Source organism: Leptonychotes weddellii, chromosome 12 (genome assembly GCF_054177405.1).
Source record: "Leptonychotes weddellii isolate Sample4059 chromosome 12, ASM5417740v2, whole genome shotgun sequence".
In the NCBI taxonomy this organism is placed as follows: domain Eukaryota; kingdom Metazoa; phylum Chordata; class Mammalia; order Carnivora; family Phocidae; genus Leptonychotes; species Leptonychotes weddellii.
The window spans coordinates 10,446,444-10,467,587 of record NC_138380.1 but is presented as its reverse complement, the minus strand read 5'-3'; the positions used below and the strand labels follow the sequence as shown (position 1 = coordinate 10,467,587).

The window sequence follows — 21,144 nt, the reverse complement described above, 5'->3', positions numbered from 1 at the left end:
AAAAAAAAACAAGTGCCATGGGAGCCCAGAAGGGAAATGCTAATTCTTGGGCTGCAGCTAGGCAGCGTTTCTGACTCACTAAGGAATAGGGGAAATACAGTTGAGAAAAAAAAAAAAAAAGAATTGGTCAAAGTGATGGCAGAACTGACAATACAATCTGGTTCTTCAAACTTCTTTTCCATCTCTCCATCTTCAGAAATTCTTCTTCCAGGTTGATCAAAGTTGGATTAATTATCTCCAGGATCTGAAGCCACTCTGTGTAGACGCCTCCAGCCTCTTATTCACTGTAAATCCATCCAGTTCCCATCAAGTGTATATACTTGTAATTGCAATAATTCTAATAACTCCTTCATAAACAATAGTTGTATGTCTAATATCCATCACTTGAAAGAAACATACTGTCAGAAAGCAACCATAGCTTCATTGTCATTTTTAAAAGTTTGTGTTTCATTTATCATAATAGTATCCACAAACATTTGAAAGATAGCAAATAACACTTGTACATGAAAGAAATATTTTTATTCAGTCCATACATAATGTTAATTGCCTGGTAGATTCACACTTCCTTTGCTACACAGGTTCCCCCGACCCCCACCCACTTGCTCTCTGAAAGTAGAGCATTCCTATGATAACTTTCTTAAGTAGAACTGGCATAAAGCAAAGAAACAATTACCATTAATTTGTATGAAAATTTTTTTAGGCATTCCCAGATGCAAAAAATAATCTCTTAGGCTTTTCTGATATCTTAGGACACATCTTGCTAACAGATGTACAAAATAAATTGAGATAAAGCACAGATGCTCACTCACTTGATGCTGAGCAGCTGAGTGTGGTTTCTGGGGAAGGAGCTTGGTGGCGCCACGCTCACTGCTTGGAGTGTGCGCTACCCTGTAACAGCTCACTGCAAAACAAATGCTGAACGCTAGTTTCGCTTTTCACCTTTTCCCATAAAAGTGAAAATCCTCTTCCAATTTCTTTAAGTTACTGAAAACAGGTACCAACATGGTGCAATGCAAACTTGCAAAAAGCAGGGGATGCTTGTAATACCATGTTTCCCAGGAGGTGGGAACAACTGATTTTGTTGTTAGTCTACATAAGGTCATTTGATAGAAGGCAACAGCCTTCCCACTCCACAGAAGTAATTGTGGAGGGGTAGGAGGACATAATTGCAGAGAGGTAGGAGAACAAGATTATAACACCCAGAACTGATTTAAATATAGACAGAAACTGTGGCAGGATTCCCTGACTCTACAACGCCTGCCCTACCCCAAGGAACCCTCCGTTTGTCTGGCATTCCAAACCCAGAAATACCGTGTTCTAGTAAGCAACCATTAGGAATACAGGGTTCTGAATAGCTAATGTAAGAAGCAGTTGTCATACATGTAAATTCCAGTGGAAGCCAAAAAACAGATTTATTTCTTCCATTTGGCAGGACAAGAGAGCAAGAAATTAAGAGTACGGAAGTTTTGATGAGGGAAGATAAAGGAATTGAATCATTTTTCAAATAAAAGTCAGGCTTGGGTCCTGCAGTGGTCAGTAGGTAGCATGAAGGCCTTGCATACATGGAATTTTAGAAGTTTGGTAAGGTGTAAAACCCTGTAAGGCCAAGTTAGAAAATTTCAATGTTGTCTGTAGAGGACCATGTTCACATCAATCTAGTTCACCAATTCTTTAAGCTTTCAATTTCCTAATGTAAATATGTTCCTTGCAACAATGCCTCACAGATACTGAAGAAAGGAGGCAGTGATCCAGTGGTCTGCTGGTAAATGTTTAACCACGTCTCTATTTGGAGCATTTACTGACCTCCAGCATTTGCCAATTTCTCTGGTGTCTATTTTACCCCCATCCAGTCCAGTTTCAAACTACTAACATGAAACAAACAACTTCAGTAGCATAGATAAAAGTAAAATGTAGTGAAATAATTAGGAGTTTTGAATTTTTATTACTTTTGTTCTTAACATAATCTGCTTGATTATAAGTTTCTACTATTTAATTTTTAATAACGTTCTGTTACATTCCTGAAAACTTAACTATCAGTTCTCAAGAGGGCTTCAGAGCATCACTGTAGCATTCCACCTTTCGTGTTCCCTTAGATCCTGTTCCCCATTCAACCCAGCACCTTTGTCATTCTCCTTCCCTTGGGTCAGATATGTGCCAATTCCTATAGAAGCAAACCTCATGGACTTGTCCTTTAACAGAACTATTCCTAGGTCTTTCTGAACTTACTTAGGTCATGTTCAAAACTGCAAGCAATAAAACTGAAAGGAAATAGTACCTTTTGTGAATACAGTAACTGCCCTAGCATGCAAAGGTTTCCACATCGATGCCCTTTGTACCCACTGCCAAGTTTGTTATAAAACAGCTGTGTCCTGTGATTTCAGTGAGTGGAGCATCCTTCAAAGGACACTTACAAATTCCCCAAGAGACTTGGATCTGATTTGTGAAAATATCTTTGATCTCCCTGTGCTTTTGTTGCCCATACAATATGCCATTTTTATGTCTACATTATTTTACATATCAGTTGCCTCTCTCCGGAATGCACATTTCCCATTCTCTATACTCTCTATACTTTGAAGCTCAACTCAAATGATATCATGTTTGAGAATACTGTCAGTTTAACCAAAGAAAATCGGACATTCCCTCCCTGTATTCCCAGAGTGCTTTGCATATTTTAGTCATGAGCACAAAGTTTTGTTTTCCCACAAGAAATTTTGAGCTCCTCAAGTTAGGTACCAGGCCCTACATCTTTGTATCTCCTGTGCCTAGAACATAGTAGGTGTTCAACAAATGCTGGCTATCTTTAGTAATGAAGTTTGCAGATGAATTTGGAATATGAGTAAACACCGTAACCTTAAAAACAGCATGCCATCCTTGTCGATAGTAACAGAAGTGGAGCCAAAAAAGCATGAGAAGAACTTAATGCCACTGCACTCTATCCCAGTTAGTTGTTGAAACTAGTACCACAACCAGTTCTAAGACCCACATAACAACAGGGACCAGAGGAAGCAATGTGGATGGTGAGAGGTCTAGAAATAGTTCCATGGTGACATCTCACTTGAATATCTTCTAGGGGAATATGTCACCATCTTCCCTTATTTGCTAGTCTGCCTGTTAACTCAGAATTGCAGAATTTGGGTAGCGGGCAAATGTTAAAAGTCCACTGAGGCTGGACTTCAGGGTTTCAGGTTAAATTGAGGCCACTGCAGCAAAGAAAGGGGTTGCCTCACAGCTAAGAGTGCACCATCCCTAAACTTGGTTCCAGCAGGCCCTCCCTGCCAACCTGAGAAGTGCGCTGCAGAGGGGATGCCTGCACCCAGAGGAGGTGTGCCTGGGTGGCCCATGCACTCCCTTGCAACTCCAAGAGGCAATGATTTAGTCACATCATGACTCTACACCTGGGGAGACTTAACTACACCCACTTTGACTTAGAACGAGTGTCCTCAGATTCCTTCCAGCAAGATGGAAGTTTGTCGTCAGTATTTTCTGGGTTATGTCTATCCAGGAGCCTCATCTGACTTTGTGCACACCCAGGGCCCCTGTCACATTAAGACAAATGTATGGAACCAAAACATCTCCAGGTCATGTCCTCCAGGATTCTCACAGCAAATCAGAGGCTAGACCATTGGCCTAAGTCTCTCTGGAGGCTTAAAGTCAGACTAGGATGAAAATCTTGGGGCCTAAATCCTGGTTACTGTCTCCAAAAATAGGTCCTGGGTTGAAAGTCCTCAAGGAAGGGGGGCTCCTCCAGTGCCCTTCACAGTGTTGACACTGACGCAAGGATTTTCTTACACAATTTCCTGATTGAAACTTCCACCAGCAGACTGTCTGAATCAGTGCTCCTCAAATATTAATGTGCATGTGAATCATCGTGAAAATGCAGATTCTGATGCAGCAGGTCCAGGGTGGGGCCCAAGATTCTGCATTCTTTATTAGCGGAGATGCCAAAGCTGTGCCAAGGACCTCACTTGGGGGAGCTGGGGACCACAGGCAAGTTTGTCAGGAATGTCATGCCTGAGTGATGCTGTGTGATGGGGTGATTACTGTGGAGGCCAGAGGCCATCTATGCCTTTCCAATCAGACCAGAGATCTCACTGCTAAGACAACGCAATGAAAAAGAGGCAATAGATGGCTGCCTACTGTTGATTATGTTTAATTTTTTAAGGGAATTTGCAGAAATGAGAGAGTAGCAGCAAGAAGGAGTCTCTCAGGAGGAACATCTGAGTGGATCTGTGTGCTGATTATTTTAGGAGGAGAAGCTGGAGGAAAGTGTTTGCATATCAGAAGGAGATAATTGCTTCCCATTTAGTTTTTCAGTTTCTCACAAAGTTTGCGAGGAGACTAAGTAATTAGTCCCTTGAGAGGTGGAGGAGAAAAAGTTCTCAGGTTGAAAAGCTGTGTTCCCTGCTGGCCTTAAGGCAGAATTAAAAGTATCTCCCCCCTTTTGCAGAGGCCCACAAATGAGAATGTGTCCAGTGGCAGTCTAAAAAAAAAAGGCTTAATTGGAGGTCAAACTCCCTGGACATAACCAGAGACGCATGCCTCTGGGTGGCGCACCCCGGATGTTCCCTCTCCCCCACCCCTTACTTCACAGCTGTGGCTCTATGGGGTGGCCCCTACACTGGCCTATCCACACTGCACATAAGGACCAAGACCTCTCCTCTAGATATCCTGTGGGCAGAGCTAGTTTCAGAAGTAGGAAGAAATTTGCATTTACTCTTTGTCCTGTTCTACAAATCCCAGCCCAGTCCAGATTCAAGCTGGTACAAGAAATCAGACACTAGAGCTACTCCCACTCCCACAGTCTCCCCCTAACTTCCTAAACCATTCCTGGATTGCCAGGGAAAGCCTTGCCTCCACAACTCCAGTCCCACTCCATTTCTTCCTTTCTCAGCTGGCTTCCACCATCTTTGCTTTACCACCAGGGCCCCTGGTAACCTCCTGTCCAGGCTGCTTCCAGGAAAGCCAACCTCAGAAGGCCCTTCCTCTGGGAGATGGATCTAAGTTCTATAGGAGAAGAGAGGTACTAGCACTTGTAAAGGGGAAGGTAGTCAGTCTGGGAACAATGATCTAGCTTTCCCTTCTTTCTTGAGAGCACCGGAAGGATAAAGTTGGGCCTGGGGCTCTCATGACCTATCTGTGTAAGGGGCTGAGAAAGTGGCCCCCAGAGAGTCATTTCTGTTTAAAAGCAAGAGATTTGGAGGGGCTGGACAGGAGCAGTGGGCAGCCTGGGTGTAAGTAGTGCTACTACTTTAGGAGCAATCCCAGAGAAGCGGTCCCAGTGGGAGGCACAAAGTTTCTTCTATTTGGGTGATGCCAACCCTCTCTGCTCTTCTCAGAGAAACTCCCACTTTCAGAACCCTATCTTAGATTCTGAAGTCAGTTCATGAGAAAGAAAAACACCCCCCAAAAAAGTTGCAGACAAATAAATGAAAAAGGAATGTAAACAAAACCATACAGCCAGACTGGGAAGGAGAGATTTTAATAACACATTTTTATAATAAGAGCTACATTTACAGAGTTTTTACCATGTACCAAATCCTGGACTGAGAATTTTATTTGGATAATATCTTTGCTGATATTATCATTCTGTTTTCACTCCAAGGCTCCCTCAAAATCACCTATTCCTTGTCTATCTCAGGCTTACAGATACTTGCCTTTGAAACATTCAGATGGTGTGAGCTCCTTAGCTCTCTGTAGTGAGTAAGCAGACTTCTGTGGGGGTGAGGGAGCAGGAGAGACTGGGAAGAAGGAGACTGAGGAGCTCCAGTGTGGGCAGTGGAGGGTCCTTACTCCTGTGACTTAATAGGTGCTCTTGGGCCTTCTCATCTGTGGACTGCTGCATCTCTGAAGAGGAGCCTTTTGGTCATATCTTCAATGACCTCCTTGACCTTCTCATTCCGAAGGGTGAAGATGAAGAGATTGAGGAAAGGGGTCACTACTGTAGTCATCAGAGCCACCACCTTGTTGAGGTGTGTGGAGTGGCCCTTGCCTGGCCTCAAATAGATGAAGATGGCACTGCCATAGCCCAGAACCACCACAGTGAGGTGGGAGGCACAAGTGGAGAAGGCCTTCTGGCACCCAGAGAAGGAGGGGCTGTGCAGCACTGCAGCCACAATGAGGACGTAGGACACTATGATCAGCAGCATGGTGGCCAGCACAAATAGTAAGGACAGGAAGAAGTCCATGCATTCAATGTGGCGGGTATCAGAGCAAGAAAGCTTGAGAAGTGGGGCAGAGTCACAAAAGTAGTGGCTGATGATGTTAGGGTTGCAGAACCATAGCCATGTTTTTTGCAGGGTGGGGGAGACGATGGAGAGGAAGCCGACCACCCAGCAGACCACCACCAGCTTCACACACATGGAACCGACCATTCATGATGGTTGGGTAGTGCAGAGGGCGGCAGATGGCCACGTAGCGATCGAAGGCCATGTCTGTGAGAATCAGGAAGTGGGTGGAACCCAAAGAGAAGTAAAGGAACGACTGGGTGAGGCACTCAGCCGGGAAAATGGTCTTATGAGTGCATAGGAGGTCTGCCAGCATCCTAGGAACCACGGTGGAAGTGACCAGCATTTCCATGAAGGAGAAGTTGCAGAGGAAGAAGTACATGGGTGAGTGGAGGTGGGAATCAAGGCATGTGAGGGTGATAATGGCCAGGTTCCCCAGTACTGTTAGCACATATATCAATAGGATGAATGCAAACAGGAGGATCTGGAACTCATGGAAATGTGAAAACCCCAGCAGCACAAATTCCCTGACGACACTGAAGTTACTCATTGCACTTGATGCCAGTTCTCTGTACTACCTGTGAGAAGCCAGGAAATCTTAGTGGGAAGTTTCCATCAACCCCTGTCTTGACTATACTCCATGATGGCTGGCCTGGCTCCCCAGGCATACTAACCTGTATGCACGGTAAGTCCCAGAATCTAGGAGTTGGACACCTCCACATTATCAACACTCCTAAACTCTTCCTCTATTGTATGCCATTGCTCATCATTCCATTCAATGTATTTGTTAAGCTCCAACTCTGTATAAGAGATTTGGTGGGTCTGAAAAATACTTCCTAACTCCCATATTTAATGATCATTCCATCATAATACTTGCTATTAGCTGAGTTCTTTCCATGTACCCAGAATTGTGTTAGGTACCTCATACATTACTTCTCTTCATCTTTTGTGCTCAAAATCATCTTCCTTGTGGTCTCTGTAACATTTTAGGCTACAAATAACCCATTTTTGAAATTGTTTCCACCCTTGACTACAAGGACCTCCAAGTTCTCCAACAGTTCTGACTTTTCCTTGTCTGGCCCCTGGTCTTCCTAAATACGGGTGTCACCACATTTCTTTCTTCTTTTATCTCTTCTCTCCTTCAGAAATCTTCCTTCTTGAGCAATCTTGAAAATGTAAATAAATCTCAAATCTGCATTCTTGTTCTCAACCCACGTCTCTGACTGCCTGCTGACCACCACAATGTACTCACCATGTGTAAAAATATGCACATAATCCTCCCCTCCTCCAAAGCCAACATCATGTTCATGGTTCCCCAACCCCCCAGTAATCCAGGTTTGTCACCTGGAAGGGATCAATAGTTTTTTGGGTTTTCCCTTCCTTCTTCTAAAACACTTGAACCACCATCTTTAGAAATATTTTTTAAACCACACACCGCTCTTTTTTCCATAGCCCCCAAGTTCAAGAATTTGTCTTCTCTTAATCATTGCAACAACATTCTTTTCTTTGGTGGGGAGGGGCAGAGGGACAGGGAGAGAGACCACATTAAGCAAGCTCCACACCCAACGCAGAGCCAGATACAGAGCTCAGTCTCACAATCCTGAGATCACGACCTGAGCTGAAATCAAGAGTTGGATGCTTAACCACCTGAGCCACCCAGGCACCCCTGCAACAGCATTCTCAATGGCTTTCATATTTGTAGCTTTCTCTATATCCAACCTACACATACACTACAGTTATATGTTTCTAAAGTGTTATTACACAAGCTGTTTTTTTTAATAATCTGAGGTAATGTAATTTCATTTATGCATTACTCTCAAAATCAATTAATCAAACTAGCTAGCCACCTACCTCCATATAGAAAAAGGCTACCAGGATGTATTTTCAATTATTAACAGTGGCTATCTTGAATGTGGATTATAGGCAGTTCAATGTATATCTATATTAATATCAATCTTTGTTTGTTTTCCAAATTCTTTTCCTTTAAATGTGTATTTCTTCAATGACCAGAAAAAAAAAAAAAAAACTTTTTTAAACACCAACATCTCTTCCTTCTCTTGTCTGCTAAGTCAAGAACATACTCCCCCTGGCAATCCCAGCCTTGCACAGCTTTACCCACCTACCCCTCCAGCCTTACCCTCATGCCTTTCTTGCCACACACTTCATGCTATCACCAGACTGGACCACTTGCTATTCTCCAAATGTTAATTCCACCCTGCTTTGACAAACTTTTCTTGATTGTTCTCTATGCTTGGAATACCCTGTCCTGCCTTCTTCACCTGACAAATTCTTGCCTACCCCCTTCAGGGACTATCTAAAATGTCCCTCCTTTATGAAGCTTCATCCCCCATTCAGATGTGAACTCATTCTTCCTGGAATTCCCAACTTCCTGGAAATTAGCATGTCTGCCTTGCATTTTAGTTATCCTTGTGCCAGTCTTATTCCAAACACTTGTTTCTTAGTGGCAGGGCTCTCTTTTCATCATTATAGCCTCACAATACCTAGCAACATCTTACACAATATAAGTACTTACTAAATTTTAATTAAACAAATAAATGAGTACATCTATTAAGTTTTCATTCCTAGTTCCGAGAAAAAAAGTTTGCCCAATGGAAACACATTTTCTTTAAATGATTACTTGTCTGTGTGCATTGTAGGCTTTAGCAAGGTAATGAAGCAATCATGACCTGACAATTTCTTATCGGAAAGGTAAGATGAAACCAGGTGTGTTTCAGAATCCAATCCCAGAGGGTCTGGGCAGCACTCTCTAATCAAATACAGTACTATTTCTCCAGCAAAATACATGAATATTCACACCTAATGGAACAGATAGAGGCTATAAATAGCCCCACATTGGTAAGTTCAGATCAGGTTTAGCTGCCTAGTTAGTTCGACACAAAATTAGAAAAGAACTTTCAGTTGTCAAAGCATTTTTGATACAGCCTTGTGGATATGGAGTGGTGAATGGGGAGACCTCACTCACTGAGTGCTACCATACACTGGTTTCTGGGCTATGACAAGGCTGTGAGATGGTGACCATCTCCACATCACAGGTGATAAAAACTGAGGCTCGGGATATTTAAAGATCTCAATCCCAAGTCATACCCTTCATAAATGTACATCTGGGATTTGAACCCAGAATTTTCTAACTCCAATACCTATTTGTTTAGAGTAACCACAATGCCAAATATATGGAATCTTCAAAATTCTCACAGTGCCATATCAATTTCTAGACAGAGGATCCAAAGCCTATTGCTTGGGTATACAAATGCGAGAAAGTATTTAATAAATGGTAAATTAAGAAATGTGTTAAAGAGTAAATTTCCATGATCAGTTGTTGACTACCAGCGATGAGTAAGAGGCAGGGAGGATGTCCCTTTCCTTGCAGAAAAGATCTAACCTGGGTCTCTAATACCACACGACGAGTTAGAGGTTCAGCCCTCAGTCCTCCATGTCTTCTGGGGGGTTAATAGGGGAGGGCAGGCCTCAGGAGGCTGTTACTCCTCCACTACCATTTCCCTGAATGTGATCTCTCCCTATACAGCCCCATATTGATGTGTATCACATCCTGTGGGTGTCATAAATGCCTGAGCAAAAATGAGAAATTCAACCCATGGGCCTATTCTGGTTTATTCACCATCACTGCCACTTGAAGAGCAGCATATTTCTTACCTTACAGACATCTGTGACATAGCATCCGGAAGTTCTATAGTCTAAAACACTTGAAGTCCTGGAATCAGAGGTGAAGGGGTTGATTCAGGGTGACTCTGGAGACAGGAATACTCCATTCAGTGCAGCAGGCTTTGCTCTACCCCTCGCTAGCTGAAGTCCTTTGCAAATGAGCTTCCAGCACAGCCCCCATTATTATACCCTCCCCCCAATCCATTTTGCCTTCCTCCCCCGAACCTCTCTCCAGCCTACTAGACATTTCACCTTAGAATTTTCTCTTCCTATTCAAGATTTTGCCTCCCCCCGCCCCTCAGCTTGGATGACTGGTGCCCTCCTATTTGTCCCTCATACACTACTACCATTCCCTTCATGTTGCTTCCAGACTCTGGGACACCACTCCCCCATTTCCAACTCAGCCATCTGGCCTACAGTTCAGGACAGACCCCCTGGAGTATGTTTTTGAACCTTATGCACTTACCGAATAATTTTACATTCCAAGTTTTTGTCAAAACTGACTGCTTAATACAAGCAAAAATTAACATAAGTAAAGTTCAACACGAATGTACAACTAGATTTCCTCTGTATCAGGGTCTTCTGCGGAGGAGATTTTCCTCAGTCAGCCTCTGCAGTACCCCCTGGAGCATCCTGCTTCCTCTCTCACTACAGAACACATCCTCTCTCAGGCCCAGGGGTCCTGCATCCCCTTGGTGCAGGAAAACCCAGCTTCTCCAATCAGGAGACAATGCGGTGCCCCATCAAAACAGGCCAAGGGCAGCCTTAGCTATCACAAGGTAGACTGGCCAATGCTTTGGTTGGCCATTTAGCACATGCTTTGGACTGGGCTAACATTATCTGTACTTGATAGTCTGGACTCCCTGGTATGTTCTCAGTTTCCCTCACACATTCCTGGTAAAGATCCTCTCTGGTAAGAGATCCTGTTCATCTCTATCCAAATCCTTCATGTTGTATGTTCTGTTGTTCAGATCTCTGTTACAGTGCCAACTAACAGAGAGCTCACCTGTCTCCGTATAATAGCCCTCCAGAGACTTGGAACCCATTTGAAAGCCTCCTCCTTGTTATGCATCTTATCAACATGCAACATCAACCCTCTCAATTCTTCTGACTAAATTATCCCTATGCTTTTTGACTTTTGAAACAACTTTCCCACCCCGGAAATAACTCTCTTTTTAATAATTGGGAATGCAGAGGGGTTAGCAGTACCATCACCATGAGTGTTTGTAGGAGTGTTTGGTCACCAGTGTCCTGGGACATGCCAACCTTCTCAAGTGAATGAAAGAGCAGGGGCCAGGAATGGGACAGAGGGGTGAGCAGGGAAAGTAACTGAGTATCCCCTTATGGTCCACAGGCTACCTGCAAGGGCAGGTGACAGAGGGAGGACACAGAGTAAACTGCACATTGGGGTTGGGACGCCTGGGTGGCTCAGTCGGTTAAGCATCTGCCTTCGGCTCAGGTCATGATCCCAGGGTCCTGGGATTGAGTTCCGCATTGGGCTCCCTGCTCTGCGGGGTGCCTGCTTCTCCCTCTGCCTCTCTCTCTCTCTCTCTGTCTCTCATGAATAAATAAATAAAAATTAAAAAAAAATCTTTAAAAAAAAAACTGCACATTGGGGCAAGCAGACCAGTGGGCAGCAAGAATTTAAGGCTCAAAAAGAAGACAGAGATGCATCAAGAAGGAACCTAGACAGAGCTTCTCTTGAACTCGGGTCTCTTAGGGAGGGGCAGGAGTAGAGTGGGACAGACCACTAGGTCTTTCCCAAGAGGGAGAACAGAATGGGACCAATGCAGGGAGAGGAGTCCTGTCATGAGATTCATTGCTGGATCCAAATCAGCAATAGCACAGTGAGCAAGAGGACACAGGCAATCATTCATCCATTCACTTATTCATTCAGGAAAATATGATTAACAGCACCAGATACCGTTGGTGTTCAAGGGATACAGTGGTGAACAAAATAGTCCCATGCATTACAGCCAAGTTGGAAAAAGTAAATAAGTTTAAAATGACAAACCATGACAAATGCTGTGAAGGCAATGAAAGGACTGTGAAAGAGACTGAGGGCAAGGTAGGGAACTTACTAGTGATAGGTCCCATCCTGCCACACAGGTTCAGATGCAGGACCAGGAGGAGTGGGTGGCACCCAGTGGACAACAAGGCAAGTATAATGTGTTGAATAGAGCCAAGAGGTCACTCTAAAACTGCAGGCACAGTTTCCAAACCTGGGACCTCTGGGGCAGTCCACAGTAAACAAAGATAACACAACACCAGGATGGAGACACTCCACCCTACCTAGGCCCCTCCCTGTATCCCCTTCCTCCTGCTCTTTAGGTACTACTGGTGGACGACCTGAAACCAAAAGCCTCCAGTTCTCAGTACTGATGGTGTGCTGCAGCAGGACTGAATAGGAGCATGACAGTGGTTCCCAAAGAGCAGCTGTCTCCACTGCGGCCTTTGGGCACATGCCAGCACCATACTCAAGTTTGAGAAATGTGAGCTCCAGGGAGAAGGCAGGCAACCGTGAGTCCACAGGGGCCTCCTGGGAGACCCTGACTGCTCTCTCTCACTCTCTCCACTCTCCTGTCGGCACAGAGCTCAGTGTGTGTGCCCCAACAGCCCTGGGATTTGGGCTTTGGGGTGAGGAGAAGAGAGAGTGAGGGCAAGGAGCTGGGCACCAATTGCTTTAGACACAGACAGTGCAGGAACAATAACAGTGAGCTAAGGGTTTTCCTTATCTCTGGTCACCCCAGAGGGAAAAACAGGGTCCAAAACAGAGAGAGGCTGACATAATAAAAACATTTCTTTTAGAAAATAGGAATCACCAGGACCTGAGCATCAACAGGGGTGGGGTTCACTCTCCTGCCTAAGAATGTTCTCAGAGCATCTTCTCTCAGGGCTTCAGTCTGCCCACAGATAGTAGGGGACTCCAAATCTAAATGTACATTCCTGGGTTGGTTATGGGAGGAGAGGAACCCACTGAAGAAGGAATCATGGCCATGATTAACAGAGAACGATACTAACTGAAAACAAAATGAAAAATTGAGGACCTGTTTACAATTATGAAATGGTAATTATACATATGTACACACACATACTATTGGTAATTTTGTGTATTACACAGACATATGAAGAAATGAAAAAATACGGCAAAGAAACAATAGAGTTATGATTCCATTGTTGTGAATCCCAAAGCCAAAGGGATGGTGTATCTCTTTAACAGCAAGACCAGCTTCCCTGACTTCTCCACCAACCTACGGACATGCATCACCTCCAGTGCCTAAGGACTCAGGAAATTACATAGTCCTTTTCCTTTGTCCCTTGCTCTCTCTCATAGCAATAACGTCTTTATCACATGCTTCCTACAGGCATTATATTGTTTGATTTTTTTCAACAACTCTGAGTAGCTGTTACTGGGATCTTCATTTCCCTGCTGATGGTACAGAGGAAGCCTTTACCCTAGGACATACACCTCAGTTAGTAGTGACTGGGTTTGAACCTCAAATTGCAGAGAATGGGTGATCTTTGATTTGTGTACTTTAGACTTTTGTAGCACATGACCTTGTGCATGTTCTATGCTGACATACCTAATTCGCCTTTCACACTGTCAAATTAATATATCTGCTCATCTATGATATTTCAAGTATCACATAGAGCATCCCCTGCCACCTAACAATTCAGTTTTGTCTGTGCTATTATTTAAGTTTTTTTAATGAAAAATAACAAAAAGCGAAAAAGGAAAACTAAAAAGTAATGATGTCTGTGTTTTTCTTAAAAAGTATAAGTCTCATAAATGTAATCAAACAAAACAACGTTGGTTATCATTAGGCATAGGAAGAAGGGGGCATCTTTTAGCCTCAATCCATAGTTCACTGATCATAAGCTGGTTGATTGTATGTTCAAATATAAGAGAAAAGAACAAAGTTAAATAATATTTTTTAAATCCTGAGATTCATTATCTAAACCAGGATAGATCACCGAGAAATAGTTTGTGAGCAGAGAGTATCTTTTTTAGGTGAATTCATCAATAGAAATAGAAAGGGAAGAAGACATCACACTAAAGACATGCTGAGATGAACACAGGAAAAACCAAAACCATGAGTTTTATTGGAGATACATATTGTGTGTGTGTATTTTCTTAAATCTGAAATCAAAGGACATATTAAGCAGAAAAAAAAGGTTCTCCAAAAACCATGGTAAAGGGTAACCAGATGCATTTTTTTCATTGAACTAAGAGTTATCAAACCTCGGCCATGTACCAAGTACTATTTTAGGTACCCAACATAGAGCACTGAATGAGACAAAGCAGCTTTTGAAAAGAATAGCCCACCTATTCCTTACCTTCCCAAGTGTTAGAAATCAGAAGCATAACTAAGGAGAAGCAGAAGAGTACACTTTCCTGAGCCCATGCAAGAAAAGGGGAGTCTAATAACACTTTTAAGGAGGAAATCTATAGACATGATGGCTAGTAAGGCCATGATGGCAAGAGGACATATGGTACAGAGTGAAGGCAAGATCATGAGACATGCCCATGGGAAGGCTTCTCTATACTTGCTACCTCCCAACCAAAGACTATAGGCCACCCTCAACCCCACCCTGATTACTGGGGATAACCACTGAGAAGTCATTTATGGATGTCCTACTCCATTTCATCACAAGAACAGAATAGGTTGTTTTTTTAAAGTGAACTCTACACCCAACATGGGGCTCAAACTCACAACCCTGAGATCAAGAGGCACATGCTCTATCCACTGAACCAGCCAGGTGCCCCCCAAGTAAGTTTTCAATCCTGGTATTTAACTTTCACTGTACTTAACATTTTCTCTTTCTCCAACTTTCCTTAAATTCTTCCCTGTGGATACAGTTATTCTGTTATTCCAGGATTCCTTGAACTTTCTTGGCAAAAGCAAAGAAAAACCTCATGTTTTTCCATTATCAAGTTTTACATATATCCAAAAGATATAGTATGGCTGCACCTAGATATCATATCCTACGCACATACAATGACATGGCTTTGAATAGTAGGTAATAATAAACTCACTGATTTTTTCTCTAGGAATCCTACTTTAGAGTCCACTGTTGATAATCAGAATTCCCTGCCGTGCCTCCCATGCTCCTTGCCTTTTCTTCTTCATTCTCCATCCTCTATTCAAAACTCTTCTGCTTTCCATTTGGTTTCTCTTCTTTTGGTCCCCTCATCATCCTTTTTGCTCTTTAACTCCCCATCACCCGATATAGAATAGACCTTCCTATCCATGTGGTGCCTGGGTGGCTCAGTTGGTTAAGCTTCCAACTCTTGGTTTTGGCTCAGGTCATGATCTCAGGGTCATGAGATCGAGCCCCAGGTTGGAATCCACAGCACAGAGTCTGCATAAGATTCTCTCTCTTCCTCTCCCTCTGCCCCTCCCCCTGCTCATGCTCTCTCTCTCTCTCTCTAAAATAAATAAATAAATCTTAAAAAAAAAAGAATAGATCTTCCCATCCAACAATCAGCCTTACAGAGTATGTTCCCCATGTATCTGTAAGGCAAATATCCCAAGCTTGGTGAACTTCTATTTGCATAATGAATTTGCATAAGAATTTTGGGGGAAAAAATACAGTACATCCATCTCAAAGATTGATGCCAGGACGGAGTCCCATGAACATATGTCTAAGCTCTAAAAGAAAGGGTATGAAGGTGGAATTTGAAGGAGATATGACAGTCATGTTTCTGTGAGGTATCTGTCACTCTCTTTTTCTAGGTTTCTCATCCTTTTCCACAGCCTCTGGGAAAATTTTTTTTGTGATGGAGCTGCAAATATCTGGTTAAGTTCATGTTAAATATGGTGACGGGCATAACCAACATCACTTTAATGTTCAAATGATGAAGTGTAACAAAAATGGGGAGGGGTTTCGAACCTCCAAATCATTTGTAAGCAGTTTTGTAACATATTTTACTTGTATCTAGAAGTTGTGAGTGAGCCATCTGAAACTAAAGAAATGGCAGTAGAGAGACTGAGGTGACGGGGAGAAATTGGGGGCATGGGGACTGTTCTACAGAACTGGATTTAGAAAGTCATCACAAAGAACACTGGAAGAGCTGAGTGAAGTAGAGGTGCTGTGCTAATCATCCTGTAAGAAAAACACCAGACAGGATGGGAGAAGAAATGGAGAAAAACCACCAGAGAGATTCTGGTATGTGGTGACTAAGGTAGGGTGCTTGGCAAACAGAACATAAATAACTGCTCAGAGTGCCCAGAATTTGATGAGACATTCAAAAGTCTGAGGAAAAATCTGAGGACAGAGCCTATGGATGAATTTGCAGCTCTGGCAGGAAACACATATTTTTCTCATAGATTTGGGAGTAGGAGACAACTAGGAAAAGAGAGTGAAAGCAATAGAGAAACTACATGCATAGGTAAAGGAGCTCTTCCTGAGTGTGAGGATGAGATGTCCTAACTAGAAAAAATAATGACCCCAATGCTGCTAAAGGGAGAATGAATGCAGGGAGTCCGCCAGTGACTGTCTACCTCTGCAAGCTTGTACTTAGTAAAGAGAGGCACCTGTAATTTATCTCAACTGTATGTAAACTCTGCCTACATTTTCCTTATGCTGTTTTGCCTGTGAGCAGATTCTGAGCTTATTGTACTTCCTGGGGGTTGGTAGATATTTGGATAAATTGTAGATAAGAGAAACAGAGAATTGCAGGACCTTGTTTTAGGAGAAGAAAATCACCCTTCTGATGTCTTCCCCCTTTCTATTGTATAGGCCCCTTTCTATTGTATAGGCAATAGAAAATGTCCCAAAGCCAACGGGGCAAAAAATCTGCCTGGAAGAGAATCTTGTATTTGGGGTTGCTTGAGGATGGTTTGGTCAATCTCTGGCCTCCTTGGAGGGGAATACTTGGTAGGTGGGTGAATGTCATTGTAATGTTACCTCAGGAATTTCAGAGAGCTGGGGGTTGGTGGAGATGGGCCCATGAATGGGTACAGCTTTTATGCTCTGATTCTCATGGTGCTAATTACTCTACATTCTTGAGAACTTAAGAGTCTAAAGAAATAACTGGAAGCAATGATCTTCTCTGAGATGGAACACACCTTTCCATATTCCCTCCTTCTGAAATAATATTCCTCCCCCGATGACCACTCTTCCATCTGTGCATCTGTGTACACATACATACACACACACACAATCTCATCTTCTCCCTGGGACCCTGGATCTTTCACCTATAGTGGTTGGTTTGAGCCCAAGACTGAGACATCAGATATCCTTCCTCCACTATTGTCTAGGTAACCTCAAGTACACGGCAGCATCACCAGCTCAAAACTGATTTGGGTGCCTTATTAGCTCTCAGTCTAATTCACAAACCTGACAGTGGCTGAAGCTCTGTTATATCTGCCCCTGACCACCCCCTGATTCAATAACATCCCTCACCTGTGTTCCTATTCCATACACCAACAGAATCTCCCTTGTTATTCAAACAAATCAGTTATCCTTTTTATCATGACAGCTTCTCTCTCTTGGGCTCTGCTGCTTAGTCATTTGCTCCCCCAGGAATATTGTACCCCGTCCTCCTGCACCTCACATCCTACTGCACATAAAACAACTCGCCAGTCTCTCTCCATTACCATAAAATCTTAACTGCTAATGTCATTTCATTTTGATCTTCCATTTAGCACTTAGGACTTAAATTCTACAAGAGTCAAACCCACTTTAATATCTTACAGAGATTGGGAGGAAAGAAGAAAATGCAATTAGCAGAAAATTATAAATTGATGAGAATTAATAAAGGAGCTGGTATGCTGTTGTTCTTAGATATCCAGAAAATTAAATTACCCTGTAATGAGAATAAAGTGCTCATTAAGAATTTCCTCATCCCAAGCAATCCACGGAACCTCCTAAAGAGGCAAGCCTCCGCAGTTCCTCACTGAGCTCTCAGTTATTGGCCCTGGTACAGTTTCTAAAGGAGTGAAGAATCATTATCACCATATATTAGAGCCTTACAGTAAAATTGCTGTGGAGGAGTTCTGCTTTCCCAAAAGGGTGCTAAACACTTATCATAGCCAAATTATGTGTGTCTGACTGTACCTTCCTGGCAAATAATTGAACATTATGTAGGAAATACATTTAGAAATAAATGAAAAGTTCAGGAATTCAAGGCAATAGCAGCTTTGGTTCAGGAAATTTAGGTTCAAACAATAAAAGTACGAGTTATAGGATAAGAATACTATGATTGTGAGCAAAATTCACAAATGTCTTATAAACAGAAGGGGCCTGTTGATTTTGTCCCTCCCTAACACATCCACCCTCCTCGTGTAGGAGCTGAAATCAAAGATTATCTAACAGTTACCTTTCCAGTCACCCATTCTTTCCTTCCACAGAAGAGCTACATCTAAACCATTGCCTCCCAACTCCCTACCTTCTCTCTCACCTCTTACAGTCCTTAGGCATTTTTTGTCACCCTCACATATAGGTCTTTTGCCCCAAACTTCTGAGCTCTGATACACTCTTTTTTCTCTACTTCCCTTCTAATTGTCTAAAACCACCCAAGTCAAGACCAAGATGTCTAAAAGTGGTGGTAGTTAATATGTTAACAAGAAAAAAGAAAATTTCTTTTAGAAATCACTTGTGCCTTTTCTGATTACTGGAAGAAAGAAATAAGCATTACCTGTTATCCATCTATCCAAAGAAAATGACAGTTACCATTTTGGAAAATCACAGGTTTTGATTCAAAATGGAAATGACAAAGAATCTGAGGATTCATCCTCTAGCCCCGTGGACATGTGCAGAAGGTCCCTGCAGAGAAATTTCCCAGGAAATTTCCCATCTTTGTCTTCATTCTCTGTTTATTAATGTACTTTCACCAAAGCATCAACTTTCAACATAGAAAATCTTTTTCTAGATTTAATTTATTATTCTTCAGTTTTGTTTAATGACAAATGTTGTATTAAAAATAGAATATGCTTTCAGTTCAGTTTTAGGTTTACCCGGCAGCTAGACAGTCTTGGAAACTTCATCCATTTTTCTCTGGGCATGTGTGGTCTAAATTTAAAAACAAATGAACACTTTTTAGCAAATGTTTTCCTTTTATACAATTTGTACTGCCTGTTTACTCTTCCTCATTCTTTGATAATTTATTTCACATTTCTTTGCCATTTTACCTAGCCAGAGCAAAAACCGTTTAAGGTTTGACTAGGTAAGCAACTCAGAAGACATTAGCATAAAGAAGTAGAATTGAAACTCTACCACAGTCCCTATAGTTCACAGACTAAATTCTTCATCAACTCCCTCATCTTTCTTGCTATTGTCTCTAGATAAAAGTATGCATCTGTGGGGGCCACACCCTCAAGCTTCAGTCTTCCTCATAAGCCCCTGCTGTCCTTCTGCTCCACAGGTCCTGTTTAGAATAATAAATTGGGAGTTAAGAAAAGGTAGAAGAGGACATGATCTGAATGGCCCAGCTAATCAGTAGCAGGACTAGAATGGTAAATTCTACAGACTTGAATCTATAGGTTGAATATCCACCTTTCTGAATACTTAATGACAACAAAGGAAGCAAATCATTGGAGTGGACTTTAGGTAGAAGTAAATGGAGTTGAGATCAAGAGAGGCCAAGGTGTTTAATGGATTCTCCACACAGACATAGAAGTTACCTGGAATGATGACATAAGCTACAGTGAAAAAGATCATTCTCAGCTAGATGCCAAAGTCTTCAATGAGTGAAGGGGATTGTTCAGGGGAGAAACTGGTTACAGGGAGGAGTAGTAGAGCAGGATACAATCAAAGATATTAGCTCCGAAGTAGCAAAGATGATTGAGGTCTAAGACTTAGTTCAGATTTTTCAACTTTTCCAAGAAGCCTGCCTTGACTCTTCCTCCACCAATTGTTATTAAATGATTCCTGGAATGTTTCTATGGCACTCTGTGCAAATTTCTATGGTATCATAAACCAAGTGGTATCTATTAGTTTACATCTCTTTTAGACTATGAGCTTCTCTGGTGCCTGGTGCATAGAGGGGCCAACTAAAAATTTTTTCAACTGAACTCTTCTATTAGATTTTATTGCCTCCATCCAGTGTGATTTATTTTGATTATTTTCTTATCACCCTAAACTATGCCAAATGTTCCAACAAGTCGGAATTAATAGAGATACTGGATTTAACATTATAGTTTCCTTATCACTGTATATATTAAAAAGAATGCATGAATGTTGAAGTCAGAGAGCTTTAAATGAGTTCAAATTCTGACTTTACAACTTATTCAAACTCTTTGAGCCTCCACTCCTGTAAAATTGAAGATAATAAACACCTCACAAAAGATGTTGTATAAATTAAAAGTAATATGCACTGTAATATGGATACAATTGCCTAACAAAGTGCATATTAGAATTCTCTCTCTCTCTCTCACACACACACACACACATCTTTCTCTCTCACATGCACATACACACACTCTTCTCTCTGTCTTGAATTTGGGCATGGTAATATGACTAGCTTTTCACATAAGAATAGAAATAGTCATGAGTCAATTGCAGTGGAAGCATTTAAGAGACTCCATGTTCTACTCTTCTACCACATTGACTAAGGAGGCATGAAACTGGATGGAAATGCACGTGAAAGGCACCTAAACTGTTGGGCCACAGCCACGTAGAAGATAGCTGCCCTGGGCTTACAGAGGACTTTGCATAGATGAGAAACTTTTGGTATGTTTATCCACTCATATTTTTATGATGTTTGTTACGATAGCGTCACCTACCTTGTATATCTCATATATCTTCATACTTTGCATCCCCAGAAAGAAGATATATCCTTCCGGGCAGATAATTCTGTTACTGCTTCAGGATGAACACTAGAGGAGAAATATCAGAAGGGTCTTCTGTTGATGGATATGGTGTCAACTATACCTCTAAATATAATCTTATTTTTTTAAAGCCCTCCAGAGATGCTAGTGGAAATGGGGCAGTGTTATAGAATACTATTCTATTCATAAACTAGATTTAGTTTCCTTTTTCTATAATGAAGAACAAGAACTGGTGCCAGCTCCCTAACCAAAAAACAAAACAAACAAACAAAACAAAAACAAAAACAAAAAAACCCCAACACAACCACAACCTGGAAAACACTGTAGAAGAACCAAATGGACATGTTAGAAATGTAGTATTTCATAAGTCAAACAGAGAAAGACATGTATCATATGATCTCACTGATATGAGGAATTCTTAATTGCAGGAAACAAACTGAGTGTTGTTGGAGTGGGGGGTGGGG

The 21,144-nt window shown here is 42.1% G+C and overlaps 3 protein-coding genes across 3 annotated transcripts in view; 1 reads left to right on the top strand and 2 right to left on the bottom strand.

The window, feature by feature from the left end:
* The window catches only part of LOC102741256 (olfactory receptor 6V1), a 2,482-nt gene extending 1,438 nt beyond the window's left edge, over window positions 1–1,044 (top strand). Inside the window, exon 2 of the mRNA XM_081800893.1 lies at window positions 982–1,044. Within this exon, the coding sequence (XP_081657019.1) occupies window positions 982–1,044 (63 nt within the window). The remainder of the gene's footprint in view (window positions 1–981) is intronic.
* KEL (Kell metallo-endopeptidase (Kell blood group)) overlaps window positions 1–21,144 on the bottom strand; it is a 184,157-nt gene that overhangs the window by 74,919 nt on the left and 88,094 nt on the right. The window contains 1 exon segment of the mRNA XM_081799953.1: window positions 9,897–9,954. The gene's annotated coding sequence lies outside the window, so the exon portion shown is untranslated.
* LOC145716454 (olfactory receptor 6V1-like) lies at window positions 4,608–9,883 on the bottom strand. The gene is given in 2 exon segments (XM_081799963.1): window positions 4,608–6,368; window positions 6,370–9,883. Coding segments are annotated over 2 exon segments (951 nt in total). The 5' UTR covers window positions 6,775–9,883; the 3' UTR covers window positions 4,608–5,822.